Source organism: Anser brachyrhynchus, assembly GCF_964034855.1.
Source record: "Anser brachyrhynchus genome assembly, chromosome: 3".
NCBI lineage: Eukaryota > Metazoa > Chordata > Aves > Anseriformes > Anatidae > Anser > Anser brachyrhynchus.
The window spans coordinates 59,077,065-59,094,336 of NC_137696.1; the positions used below are offsets into that span (position 1 = coordinate 59,077,065).

The following is a 17,272-nucleotide window of genomic DNA, read 5'->3' on the forward strand; positions in this document are numbered from 1 at the left end:
GCATATTTCAAGAACCTGTTGCAGCAGAAAGGTTACATCTTCACAGCGAGAATTATGGTATGTTTTTAACACTCATGTTATCACATACAATTCCTGCCCCAGTTCAAAGTGCAAACTACTATTTCACCTCCCCCTTTCCCCACAAACTATTAAATACAAGTTTGTTTTTCCTTTTCTTCAGAAAGACCAAAGGAGTAAAGGCTGTTGGCAACACAACATTCATGAAAATAGTCTTAAAATTAGCAGGGAATATAAAAGACTTTGTTTTCATTTGACTAATTTGTGCCCAGTACCACAGACATGAAGGTACAAACTCCATCAGTTTAAGAGTGAAAAATATGTACAACTATATTTAACATTTAAATTACTTTAAACACAACTGTTTGCATACTAACAATCTTATGTACATTCAGTTTTAAACAATACCTCTTTAATATCTTCTTCTTTTGTTAAACAAGTTTTATTTTCCTCCCAAAATACCCAATGCTATTCTAAAATTCTGGAGGGGAAAAAAAAAGAGCTATATATAAAATAGCAAGATGTCTTACAATTGTAATGTATCATAGCACATATTTTTCATAAAAACAACACATCATTCAAAAACTGAACCACTGTAAAGATCTCATAAGTCCTACAGGACTGTCTTTAAAAGATTACTTTGGTTAACAGCAAATCAATCCTAAACAATTAAGGAAAAAATATGTATTCTTTTATCACCTCTACAGATGCATTTCCTTGACATGTTGTAGCAATCCATACTTCTTTACAGATGAGCACTGCAGCCGTTCAATGCACTTTATTTGTACTGTGATTTCAATAAAATAGATGATGAACCAGGTTGAATTGATTTATAATTAAATTAGTCCAACTTCCTAAAACCTCTGGATAAAAGATCTCTCTTCCTAAGATCTCTGGATATCAGAGAAAGAATGGAAATGCTACTTCACCCTCACAAGGTTGACCTCATGCAGTACTTGCAACAGCACCACTAACAGTTGCATCAAACTGCTGTTTCCCTGCTTGCCTTTCCTGATCAGGAGGGTAACAAAATTTTTGCTGATCCCTATGTATCCTGACACCCAGCCAGTCACAACAGCCTCTGAACATTTGGACAAATGAAGCGCCACTGGAATTTACTGTAATGCAAAGATTTCTTCTGAGAAGTTATGCAGATTTCAGGTCATGTGTGGTTTCTATATCACTTAAAGTTTACTCATTTTGATGGGAATAAATGCTCTCAACTTTCGGCCATTAAGAGGAACTTGATCTTTATCTTTCTTCCCTCCTTGCACTACAAAACCCTCTGACGCATCAAAAAATCACAAACAAAAAGGCAAGAATATAAGATTCTCCAGGAAAAGAACACTGCATTAGTCACTATGCGTCAGTTAAGCTGAAAAGCAGAGAAGTCTGACCGATGAACAAAGGCACTTGGTAACCATCCCATGAACAACAGTCAGTGAGTCAACAATTTAAGTCTCGTGATCCAACTGACCAGCAGCGAGGGCTCTGCAGAGGAAGATTTTGTGGATGATGTAACAGAAGATTTTTTAGCGCCTTCCTCTTGAAAAGGAATTGTTGCACTATTGTGGAGGTCTGTATTCATGAAACACCTGCTGCCTCGTATATAATCCGTTCCCCTCACTAACTGTTTCTCAGACATTGGCCTTGAAAACGGGTGTTGTGTGGAGGGACTTTCTTCAATGATCGGGGGTATCCTTTCATTACTGAAGTACCTGCAGAGGACATCTTCACCTGTAGTAGAGGAAGGAGGAAAATCCATTATTTCTGGCTTCAAAAAAAAAATTTTGCCCCTCAGGACTGCTAACGGCACTTCCCAGATTCTGGTTACCTTTCATAACACACCTAGACACCAGCAGCAGTCAATAAATTTATGGCTTTTTGGCATCTTGTTTTTTTGAGTAGCAAAAGAACAATACAGTAAATTCACACACACAGAGAATACTGTTTGACTGTTAAATTCCAAATTCTCACACATACAAACCAAAACAGCCAATGTAGAGCAACTTCACGCAAATCATTACCATATGTCAGACCTAACACACATCCTTGTGATGTTTCATTCAAGCTGCTGTAGACCAGAGTTGAAACTATATTTATACACATGTAACTCATGACTACCTTAAAAGCGCTACTCTGGACAAAAGAAAATAATTTTACAGATAAAAATGTAAGTATTTCCCAGGGTTTGATCATTGATTTGTGATGCTTGCTCTTCTTTTATTCTTCCCCAGACAACTGAACGTGGCTGCTGCTAGAAACATCCTACCATGCTAGATGGACATTTATTCTGACCCAGTGTAGATTACATACAAGCCTGGAGGACTTAGATTCATGCTAAGTTATTCATGCTAATTCATGTTAAAAACAAACAAGCAAAGAAAAACAAACAAAATTAAAATCTACCAGCCCTGCCACCTGGTGATCATTCTGTAAGACTTGTTACTTACTCTGTTTCTAATATCCCGCCAGGTCAATGCTTGTTGTTATCAACTTCTACTTTCATGACAGAAAAATAGAATTCAGCTTCTATTTTTCCTGGAACTACACATTAGCTTTCATAACTGATTTCAAGAACAAACTAAATAGTCACCTTCTCTCATTTCCCACTCTAGCAGGCCTCGTAGCTTTTCAGATACAAAGGGGGAGTATGTTAAAGAGAAGGGCAGTACAGGAAGGAAAAAAAACACCCAACCTGACAGCTAACATCATCAGCCCTTGTCTCTTCCATTCTGTGACAACTTCAGAGTATGTTGTTTTCTAACAGCAACTGCAGAAAAAAACAACTCCTGAAGTATCCCACATTTTATTTCTGAGAACAAATTTGCTTCTGTAACAGCCTCCACAGTAAGCTAAACAAAGACTGTTCAAAAAAAGCAGTTTCAAAATCAATATTAAATACAGAAGACGGGAAGGTATGTAAAAGCAAAATGGCAAACTTACTATAAGGAGACAAGTCTGTCGTAGTCAGTTCAGACTACTTTTAAACGCTCACGTGAATTCTAAGACAGAGCAAAAGTTTGAGCCTCAGCACTGAATAGGCTCACAAATTCACAACTATCATCTGGCATTTCTGTTAAAACCAACAATCATCTTGGATTAGTTCAGCAGTATGCAAACACTTCATTCCTAATTTAGGCACTTTGATGCAGTTCACCCTAATAAAATCCTGGAGAGGAAGAGAAGAGAAAGAGGGACAAGACTTAAAATCTTGCCTTTTCTCCCTGGTGCTCGTGGCCTTGAGAAAGGTTCTGCAGCTCCTATCCAGCTCCCATCAGCAGGCATTGACAAGGGACGAGGTTTTCCTAAAGGCAACAGAGCAAAGGTTATGCGGAATTGCATTAAGTTTAAGAGACCCATGTTTAAATGGATTCTTTTCACAGTTAAACCAAGGGAGAGATACCGCAATAAGCAGCTAAAAATGCAGAAAAAATATTTTAAGATACTTCTACCAGTAAAATACAAGACAGAATTCTGCTGAGATTGAACAGCTACACTCTAGCTCGTTTACAGTGGCAGTGGACTTAATGACCACAAGCTATAACCAATACATGCATGGAAATGGACAGCAATGGCATCAATGCCCAGCTGAATGACATCCATTAAAGAAATAACAGCATTTAAGTTAAATTATTTCAGATGTGGAATTTCATTCACATTCACAGTTCCTACAGACTGTCCTTAATGTCTACCAAATCTAACAAGCAGTTTCCTAACACAAGCTACTCCAAACCAACTGAAGTGCATGAACTCACCGTAGGACTGTGTTTTTTCCCTCATCTTGGCTGGCAGTATATTTGCTTCCATGGAATACCCAGGCAACTGATCAGAATCAGCAATAGTAAATCTTCGCCTTCGACTTTCCTGATCCAGAAAAGAATTGGGAGACTCAGCGCCCTTGGACCCAAGTAGTGGCTGACTGAGTTTGTTGCCTCCTCCATAGACAAAACTCCCCTTTTCATCTCTGAAAGAACAGTTCACTTCAATTAGCAGCTTAAAAGGAATTTCACGCTATAGACATGAGTAAGTTTGAAAGATATTTCTAGCCCATAGTCATGCTCCTGACAACTGGCATTGTGCTGCAAACATGCTGAAGAAAAAACAAGTCAGGTGATGGAAGACTTCATTAAACATATTCATCAAGGAGAAAAGAAAGTTACCCCCCTGCACACTAATTCACTTTTAATGAGCCTGTAATTTAACAGAAGTTTAGAGGTTCCTTTAGGTACCAGCTCTACAAAAGCTTTTGAGAAATGAGACCTTCCTGCCCTAAGGGTATCAAAGCTCCCAACTCACTGCCTGTCCAGCACACAGTTCTGGCAGAGGAGTGCATTCATAGGTTTCCCAACCCTATGTAGTAGCAATACCTACTGCCTGCTTTTGATGAACTACGCTTTTCAGTCATTTTAAGAGGCCAATAACTGGCACTGTATATTCATCACTTTCTCTCCATCCAGAAGCGAGACACCCTTGAGATATTCACTAATAAATTTATAGCATATATAAATACAATTTTGAGCAATTTCTGCAGGAATTGCCTTCCTAGAGCTATCCTTTATTCCCAAATAACATCCATTTTCAGAACCAGTCCTTGTTAGCATTTTTAGAAGAAAAGCCACCCTGTAAGTTAAGATTTGTAACTTTTTTTTTAATCCCCTCTCCTGTACATGCTACAGTCATTGCTTGAAGCAACCAGTCAAGTCAGGCATAAAAATACACAGCTGACTAAGCATGGACGTACCCCAATATTTACATTTTTTTCTAGCTAGCCATCAAGAACAATGCTAGAGCTCAGTAAATGGTAAGGAGCTATTTATGGAGATTTGGAGACCGAAGATTGAACGGAAGTGTTACACCACAACTACATGTAAGCAGAGAGTTCTCCTACAACACCACCATGTGGAGAATGCACCCTGGGGTAGACAAACAGCTAATGCTCTCCCTGCCTCTCCTCAGTGCCAGCAGTAAGTACTGGACCAGAAAAGGTCCATATCAGGAAGTGAGAACAGGATGATGAGAATCAGAGGGCAAAAGTGATCACACGAATGCATCACAATTTCAAGAGATGAGCAAAACACACACAAGCAAAATTAAATAGCTAAACAAAGTGGGAGAAATGCCCTTTTCCCTCTTGCTGGCTGTCACTGCTCCCCACATTTGCTTTATTTAAGGGTATTTAAGCATTTCTTGTGAGCCACTACCTTTCCCTGCATCATCCAGGACAAGTTTCCCAGCTCATATTGCTGTATCCTTTCCTGTCAAAAGGGATTCAGATCTGAAGGCATTTAAACTTTATTAGTTTTGTGACTCCTTAGAAAAGACATGCACAAGCAAACCAAGTACATGAACCTAATTCACCAGTGTACTTGAAATTAAATGACTTAAAAGACCAAAACGATATAAATTCAGCTGTTAAATCTATATACATTTTACATTTCGGCTAAGAGACTTGGTGTGGGGGGGGGGATTGTTTGTTTTGTTTTAGTTAAGAACTGAGCATGCATAAACGTGAAAAACAGGGAAACAGCAAGTCAAGATGGGTCTACTTCAGTAGAGACCCTGACATTATAGACAGCTTCCACCTGCTCCATACTGCCCTGAAGACTGCAGTTAATACCACCTCTGACTCTGTATCAGGCCTTAAATGACAGGAGGCCAGCATTCCTCCCATAGGAGTCTTGTAGCAAAAGGTCAGCCAAGTTTCTGGGCTGCATCTACGTGTACGTTAAAGTGTCAGGGCAGGTCAGGAAGCATTCACTGCCTGGAAACCCTTTCATCCACTGCTTTCTCAGGTCAGCTGGCAGGGTTCTGGCATTAGTCAACAAGGACTTGAGAACAAACAAGAGCTAGCCATACCATAACCTCCCCCCTTTGTACACACAGGTCTGCATTTTTATAGTTTACACTGCAGGAAATAAAAAGTGAGGCTGAGTGAACTGACTCTCCCTTCCCTTCAGTGGGAAAATTCCCGTATTACATAATTTGCAAGTTCAATAGTTTAGAATAGGTTCTTTTCAATCCTAACTATCTCAACAGTTACTAAACTTGCTAAAAACAGAGGTGGAAAAGTTACAGACAAAAGACTTCCTACGCACAGTTGGATTTAAACAAAAGCAAATACATAACCCCACAACCAAAATGACATCCATTCACGTTTGGGGAAAAACTCTGATCTATACAGCACACAAAAAATTTCTAGCAATAAAAGTCTATTACAATAGTGGTAGTTTATGCATTTAAGCATACGCTTAAGTAATCTTACACATTTACGAAACTAGAAGAAAGTCTGATATCTGCTATTTCCCAAAGATAATTTACACAGAGCTCTAAGTGAAAACCAGCTCAGAAACAAATGTAATAAAGGAGTTGTTGTTCAGTATGTTCAGTGCATGTCTATTTGCATACCGAGGAGAATATGGAACAGCTGGTGGAGGTGGTATGTACAAATCCAAAATGGCTGGCTTCTCTTTTTTCAGTGAGGTATCCGTGGTGCTTTCTGGTGACTGGGTTGAAGTTAACGGGGGACTGGTCTGAAATGTTAGATAGCTATCAAACATCTGAGCATTTATTATTCACAAAAAAATATAAGTCAATAATCAATAGTACCATTTCATACTTGTCTGCTTAATAAACATGTAAAAAAATGTCTTAGCATTTACAATTTTCTTTGCTCCCAGTTTTGGCTTGCTCTGCAGTCTTTCTACAGAAATCCTACCACATTGCTTAAACAGTTCTAATAATGCTTTCGAGTTCTATTTTTTTGTGCAAATTCCATACATAGAAAATGTAAGAGACAAATCCCCTTATTTTTAGATCCATTTAAATAATGTGATTTGTTAAATATACACATGATCTGCACCATTTACAAAGTCAGCACTCACTAACTTTATTCCATACAATCCAATGCCTGGTGCATGGACTGCCAATGTCCATGCACCAGGCACTGTAATGTTACGCAGGAAAGTTCACCAAAAATTACATCAAGTAATATAGCTATGGTAAGGGAAGCAAAGGAAAAATATATTTAGTATAGCTCATGAGAGCAAGTTTGCCATTTGGTCTTTGTGACTCACGTCCATATCCCCAGCGTCTTCACAGAATCACAGAACTGAAGGGGTTGGAAGGGACCTCGAAAGATCATCGGGTCCACCCCCCTGCCAAAGCAGGTTCCTTAGAGCAGGCTGCCCAGGCAGGCGTCCAGACGGGCCTTGAATATCTCCGGAGAAGGAGACTCCACAACCTCCCTGGGCAGCCTGTTCCAGTGCTCCGCCACCCTCACTGTGGGTCAGGCTCCTGTCTATCTCGAGCAGAGCAAAGGCTCTGTGTGTGGGGGAGGCAGGCTCTGATTAAATGACAGACGCTATGCCACAGGCATTAGGGAAAGGAAAGGGGGGAAGGGGAAGGTGCAGCAGGGAAAAAGCATACATCCTGTACCCAGTCTGAAAAAATCTGCCTGCCTTGAGACTTGAGATATCCACTGACATTTCACAGGTTGATAACTTATCCTCACAGTTGTGGGGAGATCTATGTCAGAACAGAAGTAAGAAAGGGAATTCTCTCAAGTTTTCTTTGAATCTAAACTGATCACCTAAAATAATTATTTCCTTCTGTAAACATTTAGCCCTAAACTTCCTTTTACAACACACCATTCCTCAAAATGGTTAATTAAAGAATTACTAACATCATTTTCTGTCTGCTTAATACCCAACCTGTGAATTGTCCAACAAACAAATCTTATTTAAACAAGTAGTTTAAACAACTTGTTGAAAAGAAAAACTCAATCTTTCCCCACCCTTCACTAGGCTAAGAAGAGGAGGAATATAGCGAATAATCAAAGTTATTTCAGCAAAAAAACTTTACTCTGCTAAATAGAGGAAGCCTTCATTACTCCATGCTGATGAATTCCATACATATCAGCAGTTTCGCCTCAGATAAGTTCTTCCAGTGGCATACTGATTAAAAAGCTCAACACACCTAGTCCCTTTGTGAATCAAGGGGGCATTATCTGGGTAAGAACATTTTCCCTTTTATCTAGGAACCAGAAGAGGACAGCCATTTCACAAAAACTTCCTCGACCTACACTCAAACATGAGTAACTGGGAGCACTTCTGGTATTTCTCTTTCAAGTTAAAAACCAAGGCATTCGCAGCCAGACATTAGAGGTCTGTCTATTCACCTGCACTAAAGGTGGCTTCCAACGCAGGTTCTTCAGTGGAGCGGGGGTGAAATGGAAAGAGCCAGTTGGACGTTTCTTGAGAAGCAGCCTAACTCCAGCAGGGTTCTCTCGCAACTTTGCCACCAGATTTTTTAGTTGCCATCCAACCTTGAAGAGAATAATGACATCTTTTATTTGGTATCGCTTTTCTGAAAGTGAACAAACAACTCCCCTTCTAAGTCAAACTGTCTATTTTTCCATGGACTTCAAGAGAGAAAAGAGATTCAAAAAAAGACATAATGAAGAAAAATTGTAATGCACCTTTTTTTGGAAGGGTTTTCTGTATTTTATGTTGAAGAGATCCACTTAAGCAGTAAATTAAACACTGAGATATCAAGCACTACTCTTTATACCTCAGCTCTGGTCCTAGATGGATGCAAGGATGTGCAACAATTTGAGTAACACAAGTATTCACAGTGAACTCTTTTAGTGATGTTTCTTTCTAACACTGAAAGGACTTAATTACCTGTATTAAGTAAAAGTGTAATCATTTTATCTGATTTCCCAGATGCAAATGATTTGAGAAATAGTTTTTAAAAAAGTTTATCTGCATCCCAGTAGACTGTAATAAAGCACTTTAAAACAGGCCTTAACACAATATGAAAGATTTTAATAACGATGTATATAGTATTTGAATGCAAAATATTGCGAGTCTTAAAAAAAATAAAGAACAAATTCTAAAGCTAAGTAAAATTTGTCTTCATAAAAAGACATTTAAAACCAAACAGAAAAACACCAGAAGAACTCACATGCAACAAGACTGCTATCCATTAATAACCTGTGCGGAGAGCATGTAGAACAAGCATAAGGACAAGTGGGTAAGGCTGTTTGTTACTCACCACAGTTTGACGATTAACCTGGATCACTTCATCACCAGCATGAATCTTCTGAGATCGATCAGCAGGGGACTACAAAGAGGAAAACAGGAGGCACATGCTTCAGCAGGCTTTCTTTCCTCCCATAACAATCCCCACCAGGCTAAGTTGCATACACAATAGAGAGCAGCACTGAAAACTTCCATACACTTAGATTACACATTACAACCACCGATGACTTGAGAAATGTAAATTCACTTATCTTATGGCTTATTTTTGATACTGGGGGAACTAGAGGGAAAGGAAGAAGGCATAACCTTCAATTGTGGGACTCTCTCCACTGTCCTTTTGTCTCCAGGTTGTACTACAGTTCCAGACAATAGTGGGAGAGGACTGAAGAGATTATGCCTGTCCTAACACAGGTGCCATCTAAAACAGAGCTTTGAAATGTATATTGATTTAAAAGTGAAAGAAAAAATGATCAAACAACAAAAAAATAAGATTTTGAATATATAGGCCAGAGGCCTAGAAAACCTCCAACCCACAAAATAGGCCTGTCCCACTTTTGTTTTCTATTTCCTAATGTGAATAACAGCTACCAACTTCAATGTGAAATTACCTGCCTGCATCATCGAGGTCAACAGACAAAATATATGCCTGTATACATCCAAGTGTGTGCTTAGATAGATATTTGAAAAACATTAAAATACCTTTTGCTTGGGACAAAAAACAAGTTCTGGGTACCCATTAGCAAGGAACAGCTACGTGGGCCAATATTTACTTAGATTTATCTAGGGCTGGTGCCATGCACCACCTATTGCTGCAGTTATTAAAACCGCTCTCGTTGCCATAACGTACCAGCTCTGAACAGCCCTGACAACACCCAGAGCACACAGGTGTACTGGCCTGGTGCACTGCAGGGCTTCTACAGCCTACTCTCAGCAAAAACTCTCCTCCCATTTCCCCCCTCCAGGCGTAACCAGCTGGCAGCGGGCAGGCTCTTCACAGCAACTCCAGAATTCAGCATTTGGATTAAGGACTCCCTCTCCTCGCTACCACACCTTCAGAGCTCAAGTACGTTTTTTATTAGAAGGAACTGTAGGAATAAACTAGGCAACATGGGAAGACAACACAGGGGAATTTATGGGAGGCTCCAGTTATCATGAGTAACACCATTTCTTCATTGTCTTCTCGCTTCCTCTGAAAGGAAATGCCTCAGTGGAAAGGCCATGTATACACGATTCAACCAAGCACATGAAAACTTCTGGGCCACAGTTACATTGTGGAAAACAAAGCTCATTTCAAGCTGTCCTTTGGGCAATCAACGGCCTGGCTGGGTGAGGGTGGGGGACTCGCACAGACGACTTCTATAACAAGTGCCAGCAAGCACAGTCAATGTTGCCATCACATTGTGAGACTGGAGGAAAGAGCAAAGTTTAGACTGAGGCCAAAATGACATGGAAAGTCACAAGTAAGGTGGCATGACTCAGGAATCCTCTTGGCTGACATTATCAAATGCGTGGATTTTCCCTAACATTTTAACGTACAGTACTGATGACTTTGGGGTGCAATGCCGCTGCATTCCAATAAGCTGGCTTCTGGGGATAGCTACTAAGATACCACTCCAAACCTAGCAAGAAAATTGAGCTAAGACAGCCTACTCTAAAAGGTCCCGTGTCACCAGAAAGACACCAGTTGTGTGCAGCTCTCTCAGTTGCTTCTCAAGTTTTGTTGTTCCAAAGGAAAGAGCTCCCCCAAGGAAGAACCAGCGTTCATAAAGCAGAAGTTTAGGTCAACACTCAAAGCTATACTAATACAGCAGCTTTATATACAGCTAGTAATAGGAGTAATACAGCCCCAGTCACAGCCTCTAGAACGTGATCTAGATGTATAGGCAGCTTGGCAGCAGACAGCATTACATTCTTTTATACCTACCAGATGTTGAAATTGCTGTCAAAGTGGACTTGGTCTATATTTCACATCCTTTGCAGAGTTATGCCAGGACAATAGCATTGTGAACTGGCAGCTAGGAAAGCTTTCAGTTTTCACTCTGAACTGCAAGCACAGATTTCCACCCACTCCTCCCAGGCCCCTGGACTTGGCAGCGGTACAACTAGAACCACTGGTTCTTTCCTATTCACAAAAAAAGGGCATCTTTCAAAGGCCAAGTTCCTCAGCTCCCTTTTTTGTTTCCCTCCAGTTTTTGCCCTTGTAGGGAGGCATTGATGACAATACCACAGCATCAGCCACCAGCTACACTTGCTGACCGAAGGTTCACTGTGCTGACTTCCTGAAGGCCTTTAATAAAGTCTCAGCTACAGAGAATTCAGTGCAAGAGTAAAACAAACAACCATCTGCAGTAAAAAACACAGCTGTCTATCATGCTTGACCATATCCTTCCAGCAGACTGCTCTTGAAATCTTACTTTTTTGTAGTCTTTTTATTCTGCAAAGTAATTAAATCAGTGAGCTGTCCAATGACTAAATTGTTCATTGCTGAATTTAGGACAGAACCACCGAAGTTTTCTCATTAGGAGAGATTTCCTTTGCAAGCAGTGAGCAAGCATACCTCCAAGACTTTGTTAAGTAAAATACCAGAAGCTCTCAGTGACTTAAATAAGCTGCTGTTCTATTCTAATGCCAAGCATTTGAAGTACCTCACCTACTTGCAGGAACTGGTTTAATTAGGCTAACAGTGAAATATGAGTACAAAAATATTTACAAGTGCTGGATACACAAATGATGCATCACACAGTATTTAAAGCAGTAATATCATGAAAGTTACAGGTAAAACAGGAAAAAGCAGTGGAAAAAAAAGTCAGACTAAATCAAAGCTACGTTCAGATAGTCTGAGTTAATCTACATTTACTTCACTTACATTTTCTGTAGTGCCAGTAATTACATGTAATCCATCATAAGTTGATTTGATGTACATTCCCTAAATATAAGTAGAAAATGAAAAACATGTTCAAAGGTAAAACAACACTGTAACATATTTGATTAAATAAGTGTTGGCAACAGATTCAAAACATCATTGACACTTAAAGATTCACACATTTTCCCTAGAAAACTGTGCAATCCAATATCACTAATACCACAACATTCTCAACCTCTTCACAGATGACTTACTGTAATTATAGTATTTTTAATTACTTAGAAAAACTAACACATGGAACGCAATTCAGAAATACTGTTTGGATGGTAACACCAAATGCTGCCAGTTTTGCCTTTTTTTTTTTTTTTTTTACTAGTCTTTGGCCTTGAACTAAACTTTATTTCTTTACTGCTCTGTCTACACTAGAGAACTGCAAGCTTGACTAAATAGCCACTAGCTCTCTCCATACAAAGCACACTTACACAGGTGGGCTACAAATATCGTACATCTGTTCTTTTACAATTTCTCTTGGCAAGTCAAAATACAAACTACCTTGTAAACACAATGCTGACATAAGCAATAAAAGCCCTGGCAGAACTAAGTATTTCTGACTGTTTGTTAATGCTGAGTGTAAATACAAGAATAAACACAGATGAAATTGGCGTTGACCATATGGAAAAAGTATAATTCACCTACAGGCTATTAACTAATAATTACATACATTTCTGCACAGGAGGTGACCAGTACATTGGTTTCACCACTTATAAACAAAACCACATCTCTTTACTATTCCCACCTACACCTGTTGTTAAAAGTACTCACATTGAGCTCTACAGAACTTGAGTGTTATTCAGGGGTCATATGTAGCTTATGTGCCTGAAGTTACCATGCTTGCTTAGAAGTGTAGGAAAACACACAAAGATGTGGGTTTTTTTGCCCGGTCCTCTCCAGCTAACTTCCTTTCCAGCTTGCCTGTTAGTACTCAGTTCTGTGAACCTGCCTCCTCATTGCTGGCAGAGTGCAAGCTTCAAGGTAGCTTAAGCAATAAGAGAGTTCCTCATAGTTTCACAAATTCATGACTGATTCAGTCAAATCCACCGGCCTAGGTAAAAATATGTATCACAGTCAGACTGTAAAACTTCCTTTAGGTGTTCATCTCTCTGGTCTTTTCATGGAGGAATACGAATGCACTTAGGAATTTAAATTGCCTCCAACTCTGACATGAGTATTTCCCAGCCAGAAAATCCAACAAGATTTCAAATTCAGTTTTCATAACCAGTACTCAGCTAAGTGGAATACACTTAATGAACTGTTCTTACCAGACCTTCCCCAGGTTTAATGTTGGTTAAATGAACCTCCTCCAGACACGCACACTGGCTCATCAATGGATCCGTAGTTGATCGGATGGCTTTATCGCAAATTCCATTTAAAGTCTTGGACTATGAAAAGAACATAAAAAACAGTTACAAAAATTCTCTCCTGACTGCTGCTTCTTTCAGTTTTTTTTCCTTTGGAAAGGAAATTAGTTCTAAAACTTGGTCCACTAATAAAGCATAGTCAAGAATTACCAAAACAGAAGACTGAGATTAATTTGCACAGATCTAACCTGTAGCATGTTTATCTCCCTAGAGTAACCTAGTACAGATGATCTGCTTCCATTAGTGCCACCTCATCATCACTAACAGATGCCAGTACACCCTCTGTTTAAAAAGAAAATAAACACATAAAATGCTGAAAAATGGGGTTCATGTTCATTCATTTTTAACAAAAGTTAACCTATTAAAATAATGAAACACTTTCACAATTCCTTGTGCAAACAATCGACCATTTTTCATATTGTTCTTTATTTCTGCTATAAAAATAAAATTAGCCATGGCAAGGTGGCTATTTAAAAAAAAAGGTGCAGGCCACTGACTTATCTATGCAAGGCTTTACAGAAGGTAGGACATCTAGCATTTCAGTGTTTCAGCATTACTTCTCTCCACCATGCCTCTGAGCTGACCTCTTCTGGAATGCTTATGCAGGCAAGGTTCATATTTCCTTTTGACCAAAACATAATTGATCTGAAGCCAACATTGTAACTAAAGGCAAACTCTGACCTTGTGCATGTCAGAAAGGCAGAATGCCTTTGTCTTTTACAACTTTTAAGTAACAGAATAGCTAATTAATCATTAAAAATATCATAGAAAGTGTGCACCCTCCCTGCACACTCATGAATTTCTCTAATGCCCCACATTGTGTTTTGAGTATCATTGTTAGTTGAGGCAGTGCTGAAACTCTAAGTAGGTTACAGAAGCTTAAAGGAGAGAAGGGAGGATTAGTACATAGCACAGTAGTTATTTGTACAGTTTAGGAACCAGCAAGGTAAACCACCTTTCACAGGGGGGTTTGAATCCTTCAGTCAAAGCAGACATAAGAAATTAAGGTGGAAGGAGCTACCTTGTAAGAAGACAGTTCTTTGGAATTACAATGGTCTCTGGAAACAATAGTTCCAACATTTTTTGTTTTGTTTTACATCGGATTTATAGAACAGCAATAAAATAAATCAAAACAATGCTTAAGTGTGAATACGAGGAACTGGTCAAACAAGGGAATTCCAAACAACAATACCCACTCCAGAGTGGGTGTGCATAAACGGAAGAAGAAAGAAGCAAAAAACTCCCTTTTACGTGGTCTCATTATTTACAGACGAAGTTATTTTTAGTTATTGTGCTACTAAATTCCTAAGCATCCATGAGCTAGCGGAAGGCCTTATCAAAGAGCACAGCCTGGTTCATGTCAAAAGCAGGAAGCGATGATTAACTGTTAGAAAATATAAAAAGCATTCCATTACGTTCCTCATGTGGTCACAAGGCTGCTTCAAATCATTTTGAAAAATCCAATCTTTCAAGCTCAAGTACATTTAGACGAAACCTCAGTTCTGTTGCAAAGCAGTTCTTTTACATGAAGAAGCTTAATAAGGCATAGTATCTATTAAGGCGCTAAGCATCTCATGATGCACATCACAGGCATAATTGGTTTATTTAGCCTATTCTACAGTACTACCCCTTCCCTCTAGAATTTGTGGTCCAAGTTCTCTTGAAGAATAACTATGCAATGAAACTTTAAATACTTGACTTAGTGCTATTACACACACTATCAATCTAGTCACAAATTTCATTGATTTCCTCTACAGTAAAGAGTATTATTAAAATGGCCCATAAGAACATTTCATTTGCATGATTTGCTGGGCTTGGAAAGCTGTTGTCAGTACAATTGGTGCAGAAACCACTAAACTAAACGTGACAGCAAGCTGCTGAGTTTCAGTAGAAATGTGTACTTACTACAGTCTGAACTTTATCTTCCATGTCAGCGACAGTGCAGTCCTGAAAACAAAACAAGAACAAAAACAATATGTTAACCATAAATACGTAAACACATCATCTACAAAAACTCTGCAGAACTGCCACCTTAACCTTGAACTGAAATAGAGTTATTCATGCTGCAGGGATTAATCAGATTAATTTCATCCAGTAGGGCTCAAATGTACTGTTAAACAACTATTTTCTGGGCCTTGTAAAAAAGCAATAATAAACCTTTAAAACTAAGAACACGGGATTCAATTACAGCAGCAGACTCTTCCAGAAAGGCAGAAGCCTGCACAATAAAACTAGCCTCTCAGAAGGCACACAAACTTGCCTTCACGCTGCTGAACACTGATTCATGCATTCCCCTGTTCTAGCCGTCAAACAGTTATAAAACAGATTGTTACAAATGGCATGAAAAGCAATTTTTAAAAACATGCTACTGATTACATTCATGAGGGCCACAGGACTGCATACAAAGCATTATTTACACAGCCTAGGTACAAGTCTTTGAACTGAAACAAGTTCATGTAACAGGCTACAGAAGTCTTCATTGTTTTCTGCAAGAACGGCTGAACTAGAGAATGGTATTAGACTCTCAGATTAAAAAGTAAAAACAGCAAGTAAATAAAGCAACGATTTAAAACAATCTTAAATTCTAAGATATTTGTTACTCACATCTCACTGTGCATAGCTAGCACATAATGCCCAAAAGATGCATTCAGGAGCTGTGAACTGAAGCCATTGTGTATTTTTGTTCGTCTTCAACAGTTTCATTCCTTCCTAGCTCTTTTCTGTGCTTTTTAAGATACAAGTCCAAAAAAGCACACAATCCTCCAAATATGAAGGTACCAGAGATATATAAAATAGCCCACCTATGTTGTCTTTTATGTTTTCATAGTAACTCTTAACACCCTATTCACTGTTCTGATGATCACTGAGGACTGAGGTCACTTTTTTTTTTTTAACAACATGTCACCAAAAGCTTCAAGATCTTTCCTGAATGATACTACCAAATGTAGACTCTAGCATTGTGCGTCAGCATCATTTTTCTGTTACATAACATCTGCACTCCTATATGCTATTACTCTATAAACTCTAATACATCCCTATACTCTATTTCGTAATAAGAAAGGCTTTTGACATCTAAAAAACTCACCTAAAATTTCATCTTACTCTCTCTCTTCTCCACATGGCAGCGAACTTTTTCAGATCATACTAATACATCTTCAATGTCCCAGTGCAAAATAGGATTGATTCTTCACTACTAATGTGTTTTGTTTTTTTCCTTATACATACCGATTCCAGTCTTTATTATAGCTCCTATTAAATTGGCAGAGAGGTACTCTGACATTAAAAGGCTTGGACTGTATTTGCCAACTTCCATTCTCCTGCCATCAAAGGCTGATTTAACTGACAGATTAGACACCATTTTTAGTAGTTTAATTAATACAGCTCAGCAATCTCATATCTCAGTTCCTGTAGCACTCTTGGGTGAACACCATCTGCTGCTAGAAATGCTTACTGTTCTACTTCACAATCTGCAGATCTGTATCTGTAAATCACTAACTTGCTACAACTGCACACACAGTGCCCAAACAAGAAGGACATCGAGCAGTAAGCCAAACTTGTGTACTTTTGAAGGTATAATATCCAGATGCTCTTCTTTTACAGATAAAATTGGGTGTCATCACAGCTTGACATCTCACAGGACTTGGGCAGCATCCTCCCCAAAATGGAGAGGGAATCACGAATTTCGCAGGACATGGTTCTGCAGAGTTCTAACAACATACAGCCACAGACTACACAACTACAAGCAAATTTTGCGGAAGCTGAAGTTTGTGTGTAATGCTTCACAGTCAAAGCAGTGGCATACTGTCAGAACAGTTTAGAAGACAGGCAATATTATTCAGAGAATCAAATGATGTAATTTACCAAGACTTCCACAGTTGCTAAGCATCGTTTTAGCTATTACCAATGTAAGTGCTCACCCCACAGCTGAT

General features: G+C 39.0%; 1 protein-coding gene across 5 annotated transcripts in view; it reads right to left on the reverse strand.

Annotated features, from left to right (window-relative positions):
- Positions 1-322: 322 nt before the first annotated feature.
- The window catches only part of CNKSR3 (CNKSR family member 3), a 57,643-nt gene continuing 40,693 nt past the window's right edge, over positions 323-17,272 (reverse strand). For all 5 annotated transcript variants that reach the window (XM_080585250.1, XM_080585254.1, XM_080585252.1 and 2 more), the window contains 9 exons: positions 15,249-15,290; positions 13,245-13,364; positions 11,929-11,988; positions 9,076-9,144; positions 8,198-8,344; positions 6,427-6,551; positions 3,777-3,985; positions 3,237-3,326; positions 323-1,755 (listed from right to left, as the gene is read on the reverse strand). In XM_080585250.1, the coding sequence (XP_080441376.1) occupies positions 1,457-1,755; positions 3,237-3,326; positions 3,777-3,985; positions 6,427-6,551; positions 8,198-8,344; positions 9,076-9,144; positions 11,929-11,988; positions 13,245-13,364; positions 15,249-15,290 (1,161 nt within the window). In that variant the 3' untranslated portion in view covers positions 323-1,456. The remainder of the gene's footprint in view (positions 1,756-3,236; positions 3,327-3,776; positions 3,986-6,426; positions 6,552-8,197; positions 8,345-9,075; positions 9,145-11,928; positions 11,989-13,244; positions 13,365-15,248; positions 15,291-17,272) is intronic.